Source organism: Aquarana catesbeiana, linkage group LG04 (assembly GCF_042186555.1).
Source record: "Aquarana catesbeiana isolate 2022-GZ linkage group LG04, ASM4218655v1, whole genome shotgun sequence".
NCBI classification, from domain to species: Eukaryota; Metazoa; Chordata; class Amphibia; order Anura; family Ranidae; genus Aquarana; species Aquarana catesbeiana.
This window is the reverse complement of record NC_133327.1, coordinates 61,652,087-61,666,451: the sequence shown is the minus strand read 5'-3', so window position 1 is coordinate 61,666,451 and position 14,365 is coordinate 61,652,087. Positions and strand designations below refer to the sequence as shown.

Here is a 14,365-nt window from a genome sequence, read left to right as displayed (position 1 = left end):
TCCGCGTGCCGAGCCCGCCAGGAAGTTGGCACGGCGCTGCGCTAATCACAGGCAGTGAGACATTTTCCTGATGTGCGGCTGCAGAGAACGGGAAATATCTCACTGCCTGTGATTAGCGCAGCGCCGTGCCGACTTCCTGGCGGGCTCGGCACGCGGAGTGTGCGAACACGCCGGAGCTTATCCTTAATCCTGAGGGTCCATGCACACTAGACTTTAAAAAAAAAGGCAGTTCCCTTGGCAAAAAAAATGCTCATATAGAGCGTTTTTGTACAGGAAGTTAGAGTTTAGAGGTTTTTAGAAGCGCTTAGGCACATTCATTGTTTGTTTTCTGCCAGAAAACGGCTCTCAAAAACGCAAAACAGAAGGGTTTTTATTCTGCCTCTAAATGTTGAGCCTAAAATATGCCTTTAAATCTCCTAATGTGCATGGACACATATGATAACATTGAGCTGCTTCCACAGGCGAAATGCAAAACTCCTGTAGAAGCAGCATACTTTAAGCCAGTGTGCATACACCCTGAAAAATGCGTTGCCTGGAATTTCTCCTGAAAATAGAAGCACACTTTCTGTGCCTAGGCACTCCCATGGCTTGAGCCTCATAGCTGTATATCTGCAGTACGAGAACTAAGGCACTGCTGCCTCGTCTTGTTGGCCTCTGCAGATATGGAGTGAAATTTGATGGATTTAAAAGGACTCTGGTTACTAGTGTGCTGCTCATTGTTCTCTTTACTGGAGATGAAGTTGTACCTGAGGACCTACAGTGCAAGAATCTCCCTGCTACAGCTTCAATCATTTTGTGGAATATTTTTTTTTCCACCTGTCTGATGCTTTTTGAGTCATCAGATCACTGGTCATCAGGGTGACAGCTCTAACATGAGAAATCAAGACCCTGGTTCCAAGATGGTTGCAATCACACAGAAACACATAATGGAATAAGGCATGGCAAGTCATTAAAGGGAAAAGGATGAGCTGCAAAGGGACCACAGAAAATTATGGGGACTAGTCCTTTACACACTGTTTAGCTTTTTTTAACCATGACTTCCAGAGTTCAGGTCTTATTTAACAATTGTTGAGATAATATATCAGCCACATAGAGAGAGCAATGTTTTTGGCCAGTTGGCCTGACTCATAGACATGCAGTGAGAAGAGAAATAATGCACAGTCATTGTGTTACATTGCAAAATAGAAAGCAGAGCCTGGATATTTAAAGGGTATTTAACCTTTTCAGAAAAAATGAAAATGTGTTTCCCCCCTTGGTCCCCGCTGTACTTACTTTCAAAAATACTGAGCTGTTAGTGTCCAAGAGGTGCAGTGGTCGAGGGATCTGAATTCCCCTCCTCTTCTCCCTGCAGTGCTACTGGTACAGATCAGAGCAAATTTGATTGGTCAGCGCCAGCACAAAGTATCACTCTGATTTGTGCTGAAAGCACTGCACAAAGAAGAGAGAGAAGACAGTTCATTGCCCACATAGGTAAGTACAGCAGGGACTGGGGGGTGGGGAGGGGATATGGTGTTCATCTTTTCTGAACAGGTGACCTTACACTTTTAGTAGTGGTGCCCCCATGTACACATATCATTGCAAACCAACTTCCTATTTAATGCACTTTACTATTTATACAACCTTATCAGTTTTTCTATCATTGCAGCCAGCCAGGATATGGCCAGCTATGAAGTTGAGATTGAAATAAGCTTCCCTGATGCCGCTTTGGCCACAAATTATACAAACGTTTTGAAGAATATGGATGTGTATGCTTCACTGCCGGATACTATAGTGATAACCAGTGTAGAACCCTCTGGGGGTAAGTATCCTGGTGTAGCAGTTTTCTCAGAAAGAATTTTTATAATTTACTTTTTATTTTTGTTTTAAATAGTATTTCAGATGTCTGATCATTATAACACATGACATAATACATATACAGGATTACTCTGTAAAGCAGTGCAAAAAGGGCTGGTAATAGTAAACAAATGGCTGAAATGTGGCCGCCTCTTCAGACCCTATTGATCAGATAAGTCCTGATGTTGTATGTTGGTTTTCGTGCTGCTAGTTCTGAGCAGGGTTTTTACAGTTGTGCAGTGGAGTATGCTCAGGCACAGTGGACACATTACTGAAAAGGTCTTCCCGGGGTGGCATCTGCTGGAGAAGTGAGGGGTTGACAGGTAACTAACACGGTGATGGCTCAAAACGGTCTGGAGCGAGTGGCGACACCTGTGTAGTAGATATGAGTGCTGACTACAACACACAGCGGTGTCCTCCTACTCGCACTGGAGTAGAGTCAGGGTAATTTCCCTGGCTCTAATACTCTGTCATAAACAAGGCCAAGGATAAATCCAAGGAAAAAACCAAGCTTAACTTACCGACCAGCCCGTAGACAACCAAGTCTACAGGCTGGTCGGTAAGTTAAGCTTGTTTTTTTCCTTGGATTTATCCTTGGCCTTGTTTATGACTGTTGTTAGCCTTCCAATACTTCTTACTGTGATAGCCAGGTATAGAGGGGGGGACAAGTGGCATACCCTTTTTGTAGCACTGTTGTGTTTTATGGTCAGGCAACGCACTGACACCTTTGCAGTCATTGTGCTCTAGTACTCTGTCCCTGCCAGATGGGGGTTCATCCCCCTACAATATTCACTCGTACATATGCACACCAAACCTGGGTAGGGCACTGCTATATATTAGCATTACCCTTAGCCAAGATGGCCATGGAAGATCACTGGAAGTGAAGTATGATAGCTGCCTCTCCTGTCCTGTGACACCTACAAAGGTTGCAGAGGAACATCTTCCCTACGGATGCAGTATGGCTGCAGCATGTGTACACTTTCGGCTGCTGCCTTTGCAGCTTAACCTGTAATGTATTGTAACCGCATAATGCGCACCTACGATGGCAAGGAGGATGGGCTGTAGCACATATGCATCCATGGGCGGCAGAGCTTTCTGTGCTGAGAGTGCGCTTATTGTCCACTCCCAGCATAGTGACTGAGTTGTCAAAGACAGCTCTCAGTCTGTACTAATGATTGGGAGTCGGTGGGACCAGCTCCCAAACATGTGATGACTGTGACAGCCAATCACAGTAGTCACATGATTGGCTGATCCTTCCTGTCCATCAGATGCACAGACCATATTAAAGGTGGGAAGGGGTTATAGAGGAGCTGTAAAGACACAACTCAGTGGTGCATTTTTACCACCCACAAGTGTGAATGAGCCCTTTCAGCAATTTTGTTAAAGCGAGGGAGGAGGAGACAGAAAATAATACACTACATTGTCAAAAGTATTGTGACGCCTGCCTTTACACACAAACATGATCTTTAATGGCACCCCAGTCTTAGTCCGTAGGGTTCAATATTGAGTTGGCCCACCCTTTGCAGCTATAAGAGCTTCAACTCTTCTGGGAAGGATGTCCACAAGGTTTAGGAGTGTGTCTATGGGAATGTTTGACCATTCTTTTAGAAGCGCATTTGTGAGGTCAGGCACTGATGTTGGACGAGAAGGCCTGGCTCACAGTTTCCGCTCTAATTCATCCCAAAGGTGTTCTATCTGGTCAGAACTGTGCAGGCCAGTTAAGTTCCTCCACCCCAAACTTGCTCATCCGTGGTTTAATGGTGCTTTGTGCACCATTAAACCCTATGGACTAAAACTGGGATGCTATTAAAGTTTATGTGCATGTAAAGGCAGGTGCCCCAACACTTTTGACAATATAGCGTACATTTCAAATGGGTGAAAGCTTTCCTTAACCTAACGGAAAATGTTTATCTAATCCCAGTGCTGTCAATAGATAGCAGATACCTTAGGCCATTTCAGTTTGAGAAACTTGGCTACCTAAATTCTTGTTTCTCTGAATACACCTAACTCTTCGGTTACTGCTTGCTCTACCTCCTCCTTCCCTCACCCCCTCATGCTAATCCTTAAGGTGTATGTAAACAGAAAACCTGTTTTTCAGTTTGTTTCAAAGCGTCTTACCTGGGTAACCAGCCAAGAACAGCACTATCATCCTGTTTCAGACTGACAGTGCTAATCCACTGCCTCATTCCACAATCATCCTTAAGGCCTCATGCACATGCACATGGGGATACTTAAGCGTACATCTGTTTGAAGGGCCGTATTTGCACGCACAGGGTACATAAATGTTCCGTACATCTGTGTGCAAACAATTCCATTTATTCCATTTATTTCTGTTGGGATGCAGCAGCTGCACGGACACAGACGCTGCTCCCAGTTTGACATCTATGCTGGTGCACCTACACGCATTAGGAACCGCATGCATGTCAAATTGGGAGCAGCGGCTGTGTCTGTGCAGCCATGTCTCAGTAGACAAGATTGGGATTTTTTGCACGTGGATACATGGAGCATTTGTGTTTCCCATGTGGGCAAACATGATCCTTCACACGAATGTAAGCTTAAGAATGCTGTGTGAATGAGGCCAAATAGCAGCTGCATTGTCGGCTTTCTGTGCTTTCTGTTAGGGCCCGTTCACACCAGAACGCACCGTGGAAAACCCACGTTCTGTATGCGTTTCTCATATCAAAACACGCTGAGGGTGTCAATATAATCCTAAGGGCACCACAAACACAAATCACAAACACAGTGCATTTACCTGCACCGGATCACATTTTACCACAGTACCAATGCAGTGCAGTTACAGAGCGATTTTAACCCCTTCGCACCTAAGGGTAAAACAAATCTTAATGTCTAAGCACAATTTTGCAACTGTGACGCGTGTTACTAAAACTGTACATACCATCACAACTACTTTGTGCATCCAGGTGAATTATACTGCGTGTTTTTCAAGACAAATTGGTGGTAAATGGTAATAGATATCTCCTAATTTTTTTTTTTTTATTATCAAAGAAAAACTGTCCCAAAATAGTAAAAATAAAAAATATTAAATTCAGCTGTATATTTCTTTGCTATTACCATAACCTTCCACCAAAGAACAACCCAAAGTAAATTCTCCTGATCCTGATGATTGCAGTGATACCACATGACCTGTGAAGGACTTAACTTCAGTCCTAAGAGCTACCCCTTATAACAATTACCCTCTAAAACCTCCCACAAATGACGTGACAAGGTGGTGGAGTAAATGGCCTTGCCGGCCTTTTATTAATAAAATATAAAATCAATAAATAACATTTATAAATAACTTTTTAAATAACTTTTAATAATAACTTCTCAGAACTTATTGGAGTCTAGGAGGGGAACACACCCACAGGTCACTGCATAAAAACTCGTAAACTTTTTAAGGCCTCCAGTCGCTAACCCCAGACTGTGAGACAGTACCCAACCTTCTCAGTGACCTAACTTTTCCCCTTCCTGGTTAACCCCTCGTAACCAGAAGGTACATAAAACAGCCCATATTATATATGGGTACCAACCATGTTATCTCTCCATACCATCAATCTCCTCCTCCTCACAGACCCAAACCACTGCCACCGCCCGCAAGGGGTAAAACCTTACCCTTGCGGGCACCTCCACACCTTCAAAGCTCGCTGTACCCCCTCCTGCAAACCAAGCGCCCAAAGATCAGTGCCCACATCATTAAGATGCAACCCCATCGCTCCTAAGGTACCTCCAGGTATCCAACTCCAACTCCCTATGCCGTATGGTCACACCCCCATTCCTCATAACAAACCTGCTGACCTCCTTGTTTACTTTTACACGGGCCCTATCCACCTTTTTATCAGACAAAGCCCAGCGCCATGACCTCCTCCCCACCATGTCCGACCATACTATCACCATCCCAGGAAATGCCGCCTGTAAGCGTAAAACATCACATTTTATATCTCGGATAAGATCCCTCATGGACCTAACCCCCATGTCGTTCCCCCACACATGCAAAATAAGACATCTGGAGCCCTGTCCCACCGAGCAAACTTGTGAACCTCTGACCTTACCCTGTTCCACAGCATCCCCGACAACCCAATCCACCTTACCTGTGCCTCCTGCCTTGGGATACCCAGCTGCCTACCATTCGGCCGAACGTCGGCCCGCTTGGCCCCCCAGAAAACTAATGAGTGGCCCAGTATCCACACCAGAGCCACCGAGTCACCTGTAAAGCAAGATTGACATAACACAACAATAAATCACCAAACCTTAACCCTAAATTCCCAAAATGAAAGAAAAACCACCCCCCATTCAACAAGCCTGTAATAAATGTGGGTGGATATAAAGCTTGAACCTATCTGAGTCCCACCTGCCAATACGCTTCACTGCCTCAGAACCAAGACCCGCCCTGGCAGCTTCCGTAGTCGCCCCAATACGAAAAGAATGGGACGAGTAGCTAGTGGGGTCATAGCCGGCTGCCGATAAACACTTTTTGAACAGGGCTATAAATTGAAATTTCGACAAGGACGACCCGTCCGCATGAATCAGAAATGAGCCTGGACATCGCGGGCGCAAATCTCTAAACGTTGCCACCGCTGCTACCGGACATATCTGTGATCCCGCAATACGGAAAACCTCCATTTGTACTCCCTTCCCCGCCTGATCAGTTTTTGACCGTTTAATATAAATCCTAACTGAATCATTTGAACACTCTAGATCATCCCATTGCAGTCCCCCATTTGCACGCTTAGACGGGCTAACCAGTTCGCTCACCCGCAGCGCCCCAAAGAACGCTAATGTAAACGCCGCGCAAAATAAAGCGCTTTCAAACTTTGAACTGCAAATGCCTTCTATCTGGCTAAATAGTCCGTGCAACATGTCAAAAGACACCGGGCGTCGCCCATCTCTCCTCTTGTGACCTTTCCTGTAACCTTTCACTGCCTGCCTCGCCCAAAAATCTTTTGTATGATCTCGCAGACCCTGCAACTTAAAAAGAAAGGCCAAACCCGCCATTTTTTTATCGACAGCGGCTGCCGAGATGCCCCGCTCGAATCCCAAATTAATAAAGTATAGCATCACCTGAGGTACCTCCCGGCTCACAGGGTTGATTTTTAACCTAGATAAGCATGCCAGCCATTCTTGCCATACCTTGGTGTAAGCGTCCCAAGTGGCCTTACTCACGGAGTTTTGGATCCACCTTGCCGCGCTCCCAAGGCAACGGTCCACATCCAGTCCGGGCAGGTAACCCCCTGCTGCTCCGCGTCTGGTGTCAATTCCCGAAACCCGTCCCACTGAAAACGAGACAGTGCGTCAGCTAAGGTGTTGTCCACTCCAGGTAAGTGTACAGCGTAGATAAAAACATTCAGTTTCAAACAGCGCAACACTAAATGCCTCAGCAACCTAACCACTGGCAAAGACTTGGCCGACAAACGATTAATCACCTGTACAACACCTAGGTTGTCACAGTTCAGCCGCACCTTCAAGTTCCGAAAAGACTCTCCCCATATTTCCATTGCCACCACAATTGGAAACAATTCCAGAAGGACCAGGTTCTTCAAGAACCCAGCCTCCACCCAAGTTGGGGGCCAGCGGGCTGCGCTCCAAGTTCTTTGGAAAATGGCCCCGTAGCACGTAGAACCTGCCGCATCCGTAAATAGTTTGAGATCCCAATTACTGATGGGACCTGACATCCACAAGGCCCGCCCATTAAAGGATTCTAGGAACTCATGCCATACCCATAAGTCCTCTCTGTGCTCCCTGTTGAGCCTCACAAAGTGAGTGGGGGCCGTGACCCCCGCGGTAGCTGCCGACAACCGCCGGCAAAAAACCCTGCCCATTGGAATTTTTCGGCAAGCAAAATTCAGCTTGCCCAATAATGATTGGAGCTGCCTCAATTGCACCTTGCGCTTGCCAATGGTCCCACGCACTTTCGCCTTGAGATTTTCAAGCTTGTCCGCCGGTAATCGACACTCCATCCCCATGGAATCTACCTCAATACCCAGAAAAACAATGGTGGACGTAGGGCCCTCCGTCTTTTTCCGGTGCTAACGGGACCCCAAAACGTAACGCTATGTGCTGCAAAGTCCCTAAGAGGACAGCACAAACGTTGGAACCAGCCGGGCCAACACAAAGGAAATCATCAAGGTAATGGATTACCGATTCGATCCCCGACACGTCCCTAACCACCCATTCGAGAAATGAGCTAAACCTTTCGAAGAAAGCGCATGAGATAGAACATCCCATTGGAAGGCAGCGATCCACGTAGAACGCCCCATTCCATGTGCAGCCAAGCAAACGGAAACTATCCGGATGAACCGGCAAAAGCCGGAAAGAAGATTCAATATCCGCTTTCGCCAGCAGTGCCCCCCGCCCATAGCGCCGCACCCATGATACCGCTGCATCAAAGGAAGTATACGTCACCGCACACATTTCCGGCGCAGTTGAATCATTGACTGACGCACCCTTCGGAAAGGAAAGGTGATGAATCAAGCTGAATTTATTTGGCTCCTTTTTAGGGACTACTCCCAAAGGGGAAACCACCAATCCTGGCAGTGAGGCCGAGGTAAAAGGACCAACCATGCGCCCCAATTGTACCTCTTTTTTCAATTTATTAGTAACCACCGTCGGATGCATGAGGGCCGACCGTAAATTTTTTGCTAAGGGGGGTGCCGCATCCAAGGAACACGGTATTTTAAAACCACTCTCAAAACCTGAGTCTAATAACTGTGCTGCCTCTCGGTCGGGATATCTACTGAGAAAAGGACGTATCCTTTCCACCAGCACTGGAGTCGTCCCTTTTGTTCGCAGGCTCTCCACCACGCCCTTTTCCACGTCTGAAGCACTTGGACAGGGCATGAGATCCCCCGCAACCCGAGCATGTGTGCTTGAACCGGCAGGTTGCACCAAACTTACAGGTGCCTTCATTAAACTGCCAACAGAAGCCCCATTTTTTGTCGGTCGGTTGTCCTGGAGCTGTGTTACCTCCGACCCCTGCCTGAAAAAACTGGTTCGGAGCCCTCGCCGCAGTCATAAGCTTCATCCACAGGCTGATGTCCTTATGACCCCAGCGTAGTGACGGTCGGACGGCCATCCGTTGCCTAAACTGCTCGTCGTACCGCAGCCACGCCACTCCACCGTATGTCCGATGTGCCTCGCTAATAGCATCTAAGTACACAAACAAGGCCGAGCAGTGCTCAGGGGCCTTTTCCCCAACCACACTCGCCAGGATAGCAAACGCCTGCAGCCAATTGGAAAAAGTATGCAGAATCAGCCGATACCTGCGTTTTTCTTCATCCTCTTTTTTGCGTTCTTCTGGTTTCAATCTATCCAGATTGAATTTCTCTAAAGGCAATAACGTGAATATCTCCACATATTCCCCTTTCCAAATTTTTTCTTTTACTTCTGCTTTAAGATGTGCTCCCAATGGGCCTTCAAAGCAGACATACACTTCACTTTTTGCAGCATCAGCCAATCTGACTGACTCCGCCTTCTTTTCCCCTGTTTTTTCCTGGCTGTTCGTGACCGAAACGCCACTTGATGTTCCAGGCAACTCAACAACCGCCGACCCCGCACCTACACCCATTGTCTCAGAACCTCCACCAACCTCGACCGCCGGCACCGGCGTACTTACCACAGCCGTCTCCTTTTCCTGAGTTGTGGCCCACGCCCACGCTGGTGACGATCTGTCCCCCGTGGGTGGATCAAAACGCTGTACTAAGTCCCGCAAACCTGCCAATAAATCCTGCAAGCCCCTACTGCTCGCCCCCTCACTTGCCTCCCTAGGTTGTGCTGCCGGTGACCTAACCACACTTACCCCCCCGGAACCCCCCCCCCCCGGAGGGAGCCCCTTTTCTGCCCTGCTCTAATGATTTTTCTAACAAAGAAGAAATAGCACAAGTAGAGCTGCACTCACCGGGCTGCCCAGGACTGGGCCCAACAGCCGCCATTCCGGAATCCACTGCTGCCGCATGTCCCTGGTCCTCGTCCCTCTCTGACCCGGACATTTCTCCCTCCGATCTGTCGCTGACTTCCTCCTGATGAACAACCGATGACTGCACTCTAGAGGTTCCCGCTCTGGCTGCCGGGGTTCTCCGCTGTTGCTCTCTTCCTGCACGCTGCGCCGCAACACCAGACCCGTGTCCTGGCCTCGTAGACGAACTTCTGTTCATCTGACCGTACTGGGCCTCAGCTGGTCTCCCTCTGCCTCTGTTCACCACCGAAACGGCGCCTCTCACGGTTCTTCCTCTGGCTGGCGTAGGGCTGCTGGCCGCCTGGACCGCCTGATCAGCCCCCCCGATCGACTGACGATGCCCGATGGTCTGACTGACTGCTCGCTGACCCCCGCGACTCACCATCCGGCTCTTCCTGACACCTGTGACACGCTGAGGGGGGGGGACTGAGGGTTGCACTGGTCTCCCCCATCCCTGCACTTCGACCTCTGTGCTGTGACCGCTGTCCGTCACCTCTTCTGGCTCCCCGAGCTTGCTGTGCACTGGGGGATGGCTGACTCGATCCTCCTCTGGGCTGATGCTGTGGCTTCTGACTCCCAGGAGCAGAGTCAGGGCTGAAGCGCTCTGGCGGCCTGGAACAGCGCCCACGTGGAGCCTCCGGGCCCCCCCCGCTCGGTGGCGCTCTGTCTTCCTGCATAATGGTTGCGACCTGAGCCTGCAGCCAGTCTGCCCCTTGTGCTGCGGCCACCGCTCGTAGCTGTTCGAGCATTGCCGCCGCCGTTAATGCTGCCATGATGTATGATTACAGTGGAGCGATGTGGGAGCGTGTTCAATCTTCTTCCCCGTCGCTCTCCACTGACGTCACTTCCCCCTTCTTCCCTTCTACATTTCTCTCCGGCATTTTTTATCCTACCTAAAACATACTGACACTGATACTAATTTAAAAAAAAAAAAAACCTGTCCAAAAAATATAGACCTTGACCTTTGACACTGAACTTGGCCTTTGGACCCTGCCTTTGACCCAAACACTAACCCTGTTACTGACCTAGATGAAACCTTGATATAGATTATTTTTGTATTTTTTTTTTTTGTATTTTTTTTATTATTTTTTTTTTTACACACTTTTTTTAATCTCTGCAAGGAGAGAGAGATATGATGTATCTCTCTCCTCCATTCACAGAGAGAGAAAACACAGGGCGAGCTTCACAGTGACTAATCACTATGATAGCTAATCAGAGGCTATCACACCGATCAGGTGACCCGGAATCGGGAGATTGTTAGTACGGGGTCGGGGCTCTTGGCGAAACCCCAGTCTCTGTGCTGGGAGCACGCCGTGTGGCACAAACGGAGATACGCAAATATGCTGCCACACTGAAAAAAGCCCAGTCCAGTGGGGCCGCATATTTGCATAGGCTCAGCTCCAAGGGGTTAAAAGTAATGCATGCACTACCTTTGGGGCATTCCAGTGCATTGCACCAAATTGCACAGGAATTGTACAGGAAATTGGAGTTCATTCCTGTGCTATTCTTTGTGAATTGGCACTAAGTCCACCACTGGGCTGCAGCCCAATGATGATTAAAAAATTAGCACGGCGCAGGCTGACAACACTACTACTAATTGAAATTAAGAAAACTGGATAAAGTGGGGCTTGTTGCCAAACTGATAAAAAAATAAATACAAAAATTTGGGGCTTAAAACCACTTTACAAGTAACCGTTAAACCCTAACCCTATCAGTAAACAATAAAATAACCCCCACCCCAATCAATATTCCAAATGTTAAGCTTATAACCCATATCCCTATCGCTATGTTAACATGTTGAGTGGGTGCAGAGTGGTGCGATGGCAGAAAACACACAGAGGCCTGGAGTGCAGTAACCGATGTATTGCAGAATTTGCAAACAATACAACAACCCCACGGGGAGCTGATCCAACTGGGAACTCATGCCCTGTACACACGGCCGGTTTTGCCGTCGGAATAAACTCTGAAGGTTTTCATGACGGAGTTCCAACGGAATTCCGCTCAAGCTGTCTTGCATACACACGGTCACACCAAATTCCGACCGCCCAGAACGAGGTGACGTACAACACGTACGACGGGACTAGAAAACGGAAGTTCAATAGCCAGTAGCCAATAGCTTCCGTCTCGTACTTGCTTCAGAGCATGCATCGTTTTTGGTACGTCGGAACAGCATACAGACAAGCGGTTTTCCCAATAGGAATTGGTTCCGTCGGAAAAATATAGAATATGTTCTCTATCTAAGTCCGTCTGAATTTTCGACAGAAAAAGTCCGATGGGGCATACACGCAGTCGGAATATACGATGAAAAGCTCCCATCGGACTCTTTCTGTCGGAAATTCCGCTCGTGTGTATGCGGCATAACTGTCAAAGAGAGTCAAGGATAGTAGGCCCCAGGGACGTGTGGTGAGGTGAGTGGCTGGTGAGGCACTGGCTAGTATCAGAGCCAGATACACACAGGTTACATACGCCGCAAACGTTAGAGCGAGAGCAATAATTATAGCACTAGACCTCCTCTGTAACCCTAAACATATAACATGTAAACATTTTTACAGCGTTGCCTATGGAGATTTTTAAGTACTGAAGTTTGGCACCATTCCAAAAGTGTGCAATTTCAATGCATGACATGTTAGGTATCTACGGTGCCTTGCAAAAGTATTTACCCCCCTTGACATTTTTCGTGTTTTGTTGCCTCACAACCTGGAATTAACAAGGATTGTTTGAGGATTTGCATCATTTAATTTACAGAACATGCCCACAACTTTGAAGATTTTTTTTTTTTTGTATTGTGAAGCAAACAACAAACAAGACAAAATAACTATTCACCCCCCTAAAGTCAATACTTTGTAGAACCACCTTTTGCGGCTATCACAGCTCCAAGTCGCTTTGGATAAGTTGCTATCACAGCTCCAAGTCGCTTTCAATAAGTCTCTATGAGCTTGCCACATCTTACTACTGGGATTTTTGCCCATTCCTCCTTGTAAAACTGCTCCAGCTCCTTCAGGTTGGATAGTTTGCGCTTGTGGACAGCAATCTTTAAGTCTGACCACAGATTTTCTATTGGATTATGGTCTGGGCTTTGACTAGGCCATTCCAACACATTTACATGTTTCCCCTTAAACCACTCAAGTGTTGCTTTAGCGGTGTGTTTGGGGTCATTGTCCTGCTGGAGGGTGAACCTCCGTCCTAGCCTTAAATCACACACAGTGTGGTACAGGTTTTGCTCAAGAATATCCCTGTATTTAGCACCATCCATCTTTCCCTCAACTCTGACCAGTTTCCCAATCCTGACTGCTGAAAAACATCCCCACAGCATGATGCTGCCACCACCATATTTCACTGTTGTGTTCTTTGGGTGATGTGATGTGTTGGGTTTACGCCAGACATAGTGTTTCCTTTGATGGCCAAAAAGTTCAATTTTAGTCTCATCAGACCAGAGCACCTTCCTCCATACAATTTGGGAGTCTCCCACATGCCTTTGCGCAAACTCAAAACGTGCCATTTTGTTTTTTGCTGAAAGTAATGGCTTTCTCCTGACCACTTTGCCATAAAGCCCAACTCTATGGAGCGTACGGCTTATTGTCGTCCTATGTACAGATACTCCAGTCTCTGCTGTGGAACTCTGCAGCTCCTCCAGGATTACCTTAGGTCTCTGTGCTGCCTCGCTGATTAATGCCCTCCTTGCCCGGTCCGTGAGTTTTGGTGTGTGGCCGTCTCTTGACAGGTTTGCTTTTGTGCCATGTTCTTTCCATTCGGTTATGATAGATTTGATGGTGCTTCTAGGGATCATCAAAGATTTGGATATTTTTTTAGAACCTAACCATGACTTGTACTTCTCAACAACATTGTCCATTACTTGTTTGGAGAGTTCCTTGGTCTTCATGGCAGTGTTTGGTTAGTGGTGCCTCTTGCTTAGATGTTGCAGCCTCTGGGGCCTTTCAAAAAGGTGTGTATATGTAATGACAGATCATGTGACACTTAGATTGCACACAGGTGGATATCATTTCACTAATTATTTGACTTCTGAAGGTAACTGATTGCACCAGAGCTTTTTATGGGCTTCATAACAAAGGGGGTGAATACATGCGCACATGCCAATTATCAGTTTTTTATTTCTGAAAAATAGTTTTATGTATATATTTTTCTAATTTTACTTCACCAACTTAGACTATTGTGTTCTGATCCATCACATATAATTCAGATTAAAAAAAACATTGAACTAAAGGCTGTAATGTAACAAAATAGGTAAAAAGCCAAGGGGGTGAATACTTTTGCAAGGCACTGTATTTACTCGGCGTAACATCATATTTCATAGTATACAAAAAAAATCGGGCTAACTTCAGTGTTTTGTTTTATTTTTTTATTAATGAAACAGTTTCTTTCCAAAAAAAAATGTGTTTGAAAAATTGCTGCGCAAATAATGTGTAACATAAAAAGTTGCAATGACCACCATTTTATTCCCTAGGGTGTTTGATTAAACAATATATATAATGTTTGGGGTTTCTGAGTAATTTTCTAGCAAAAAAATGATGATTTTTACATGTAGGAGAAAACTGTCAGAATTGGCCTGGGTGACAAGGGGTTAAT

At 46.7% G+C, this 14,365-nt stretch overlaps 1 protein-coding gene across 2 annotated transcripts in view; it reads left to right on the top strand.

Moving 5' to 3' along the window:
- LOC141139296 (adhesion G protein-coupled receptor F5-like) overlaps positions 1–14,365 on the top strand; it is a 128,915-nt gene that overhangs the window by 14,922 nt on the left and 99,628 nt on the right. For both annotated transcript variants that reach the window (XM_073625264.1, XM_073625265.1), the window contains one exon: positions 1,646–1,798. In XM_073625264.1, the coding sequence (XP_073481365.1) occupies positions 1,646–1,798 (153 nt within the window). The remainder of the gene's footprint in view (positions 1–1,645; positions 1,799–14,365) is intronic.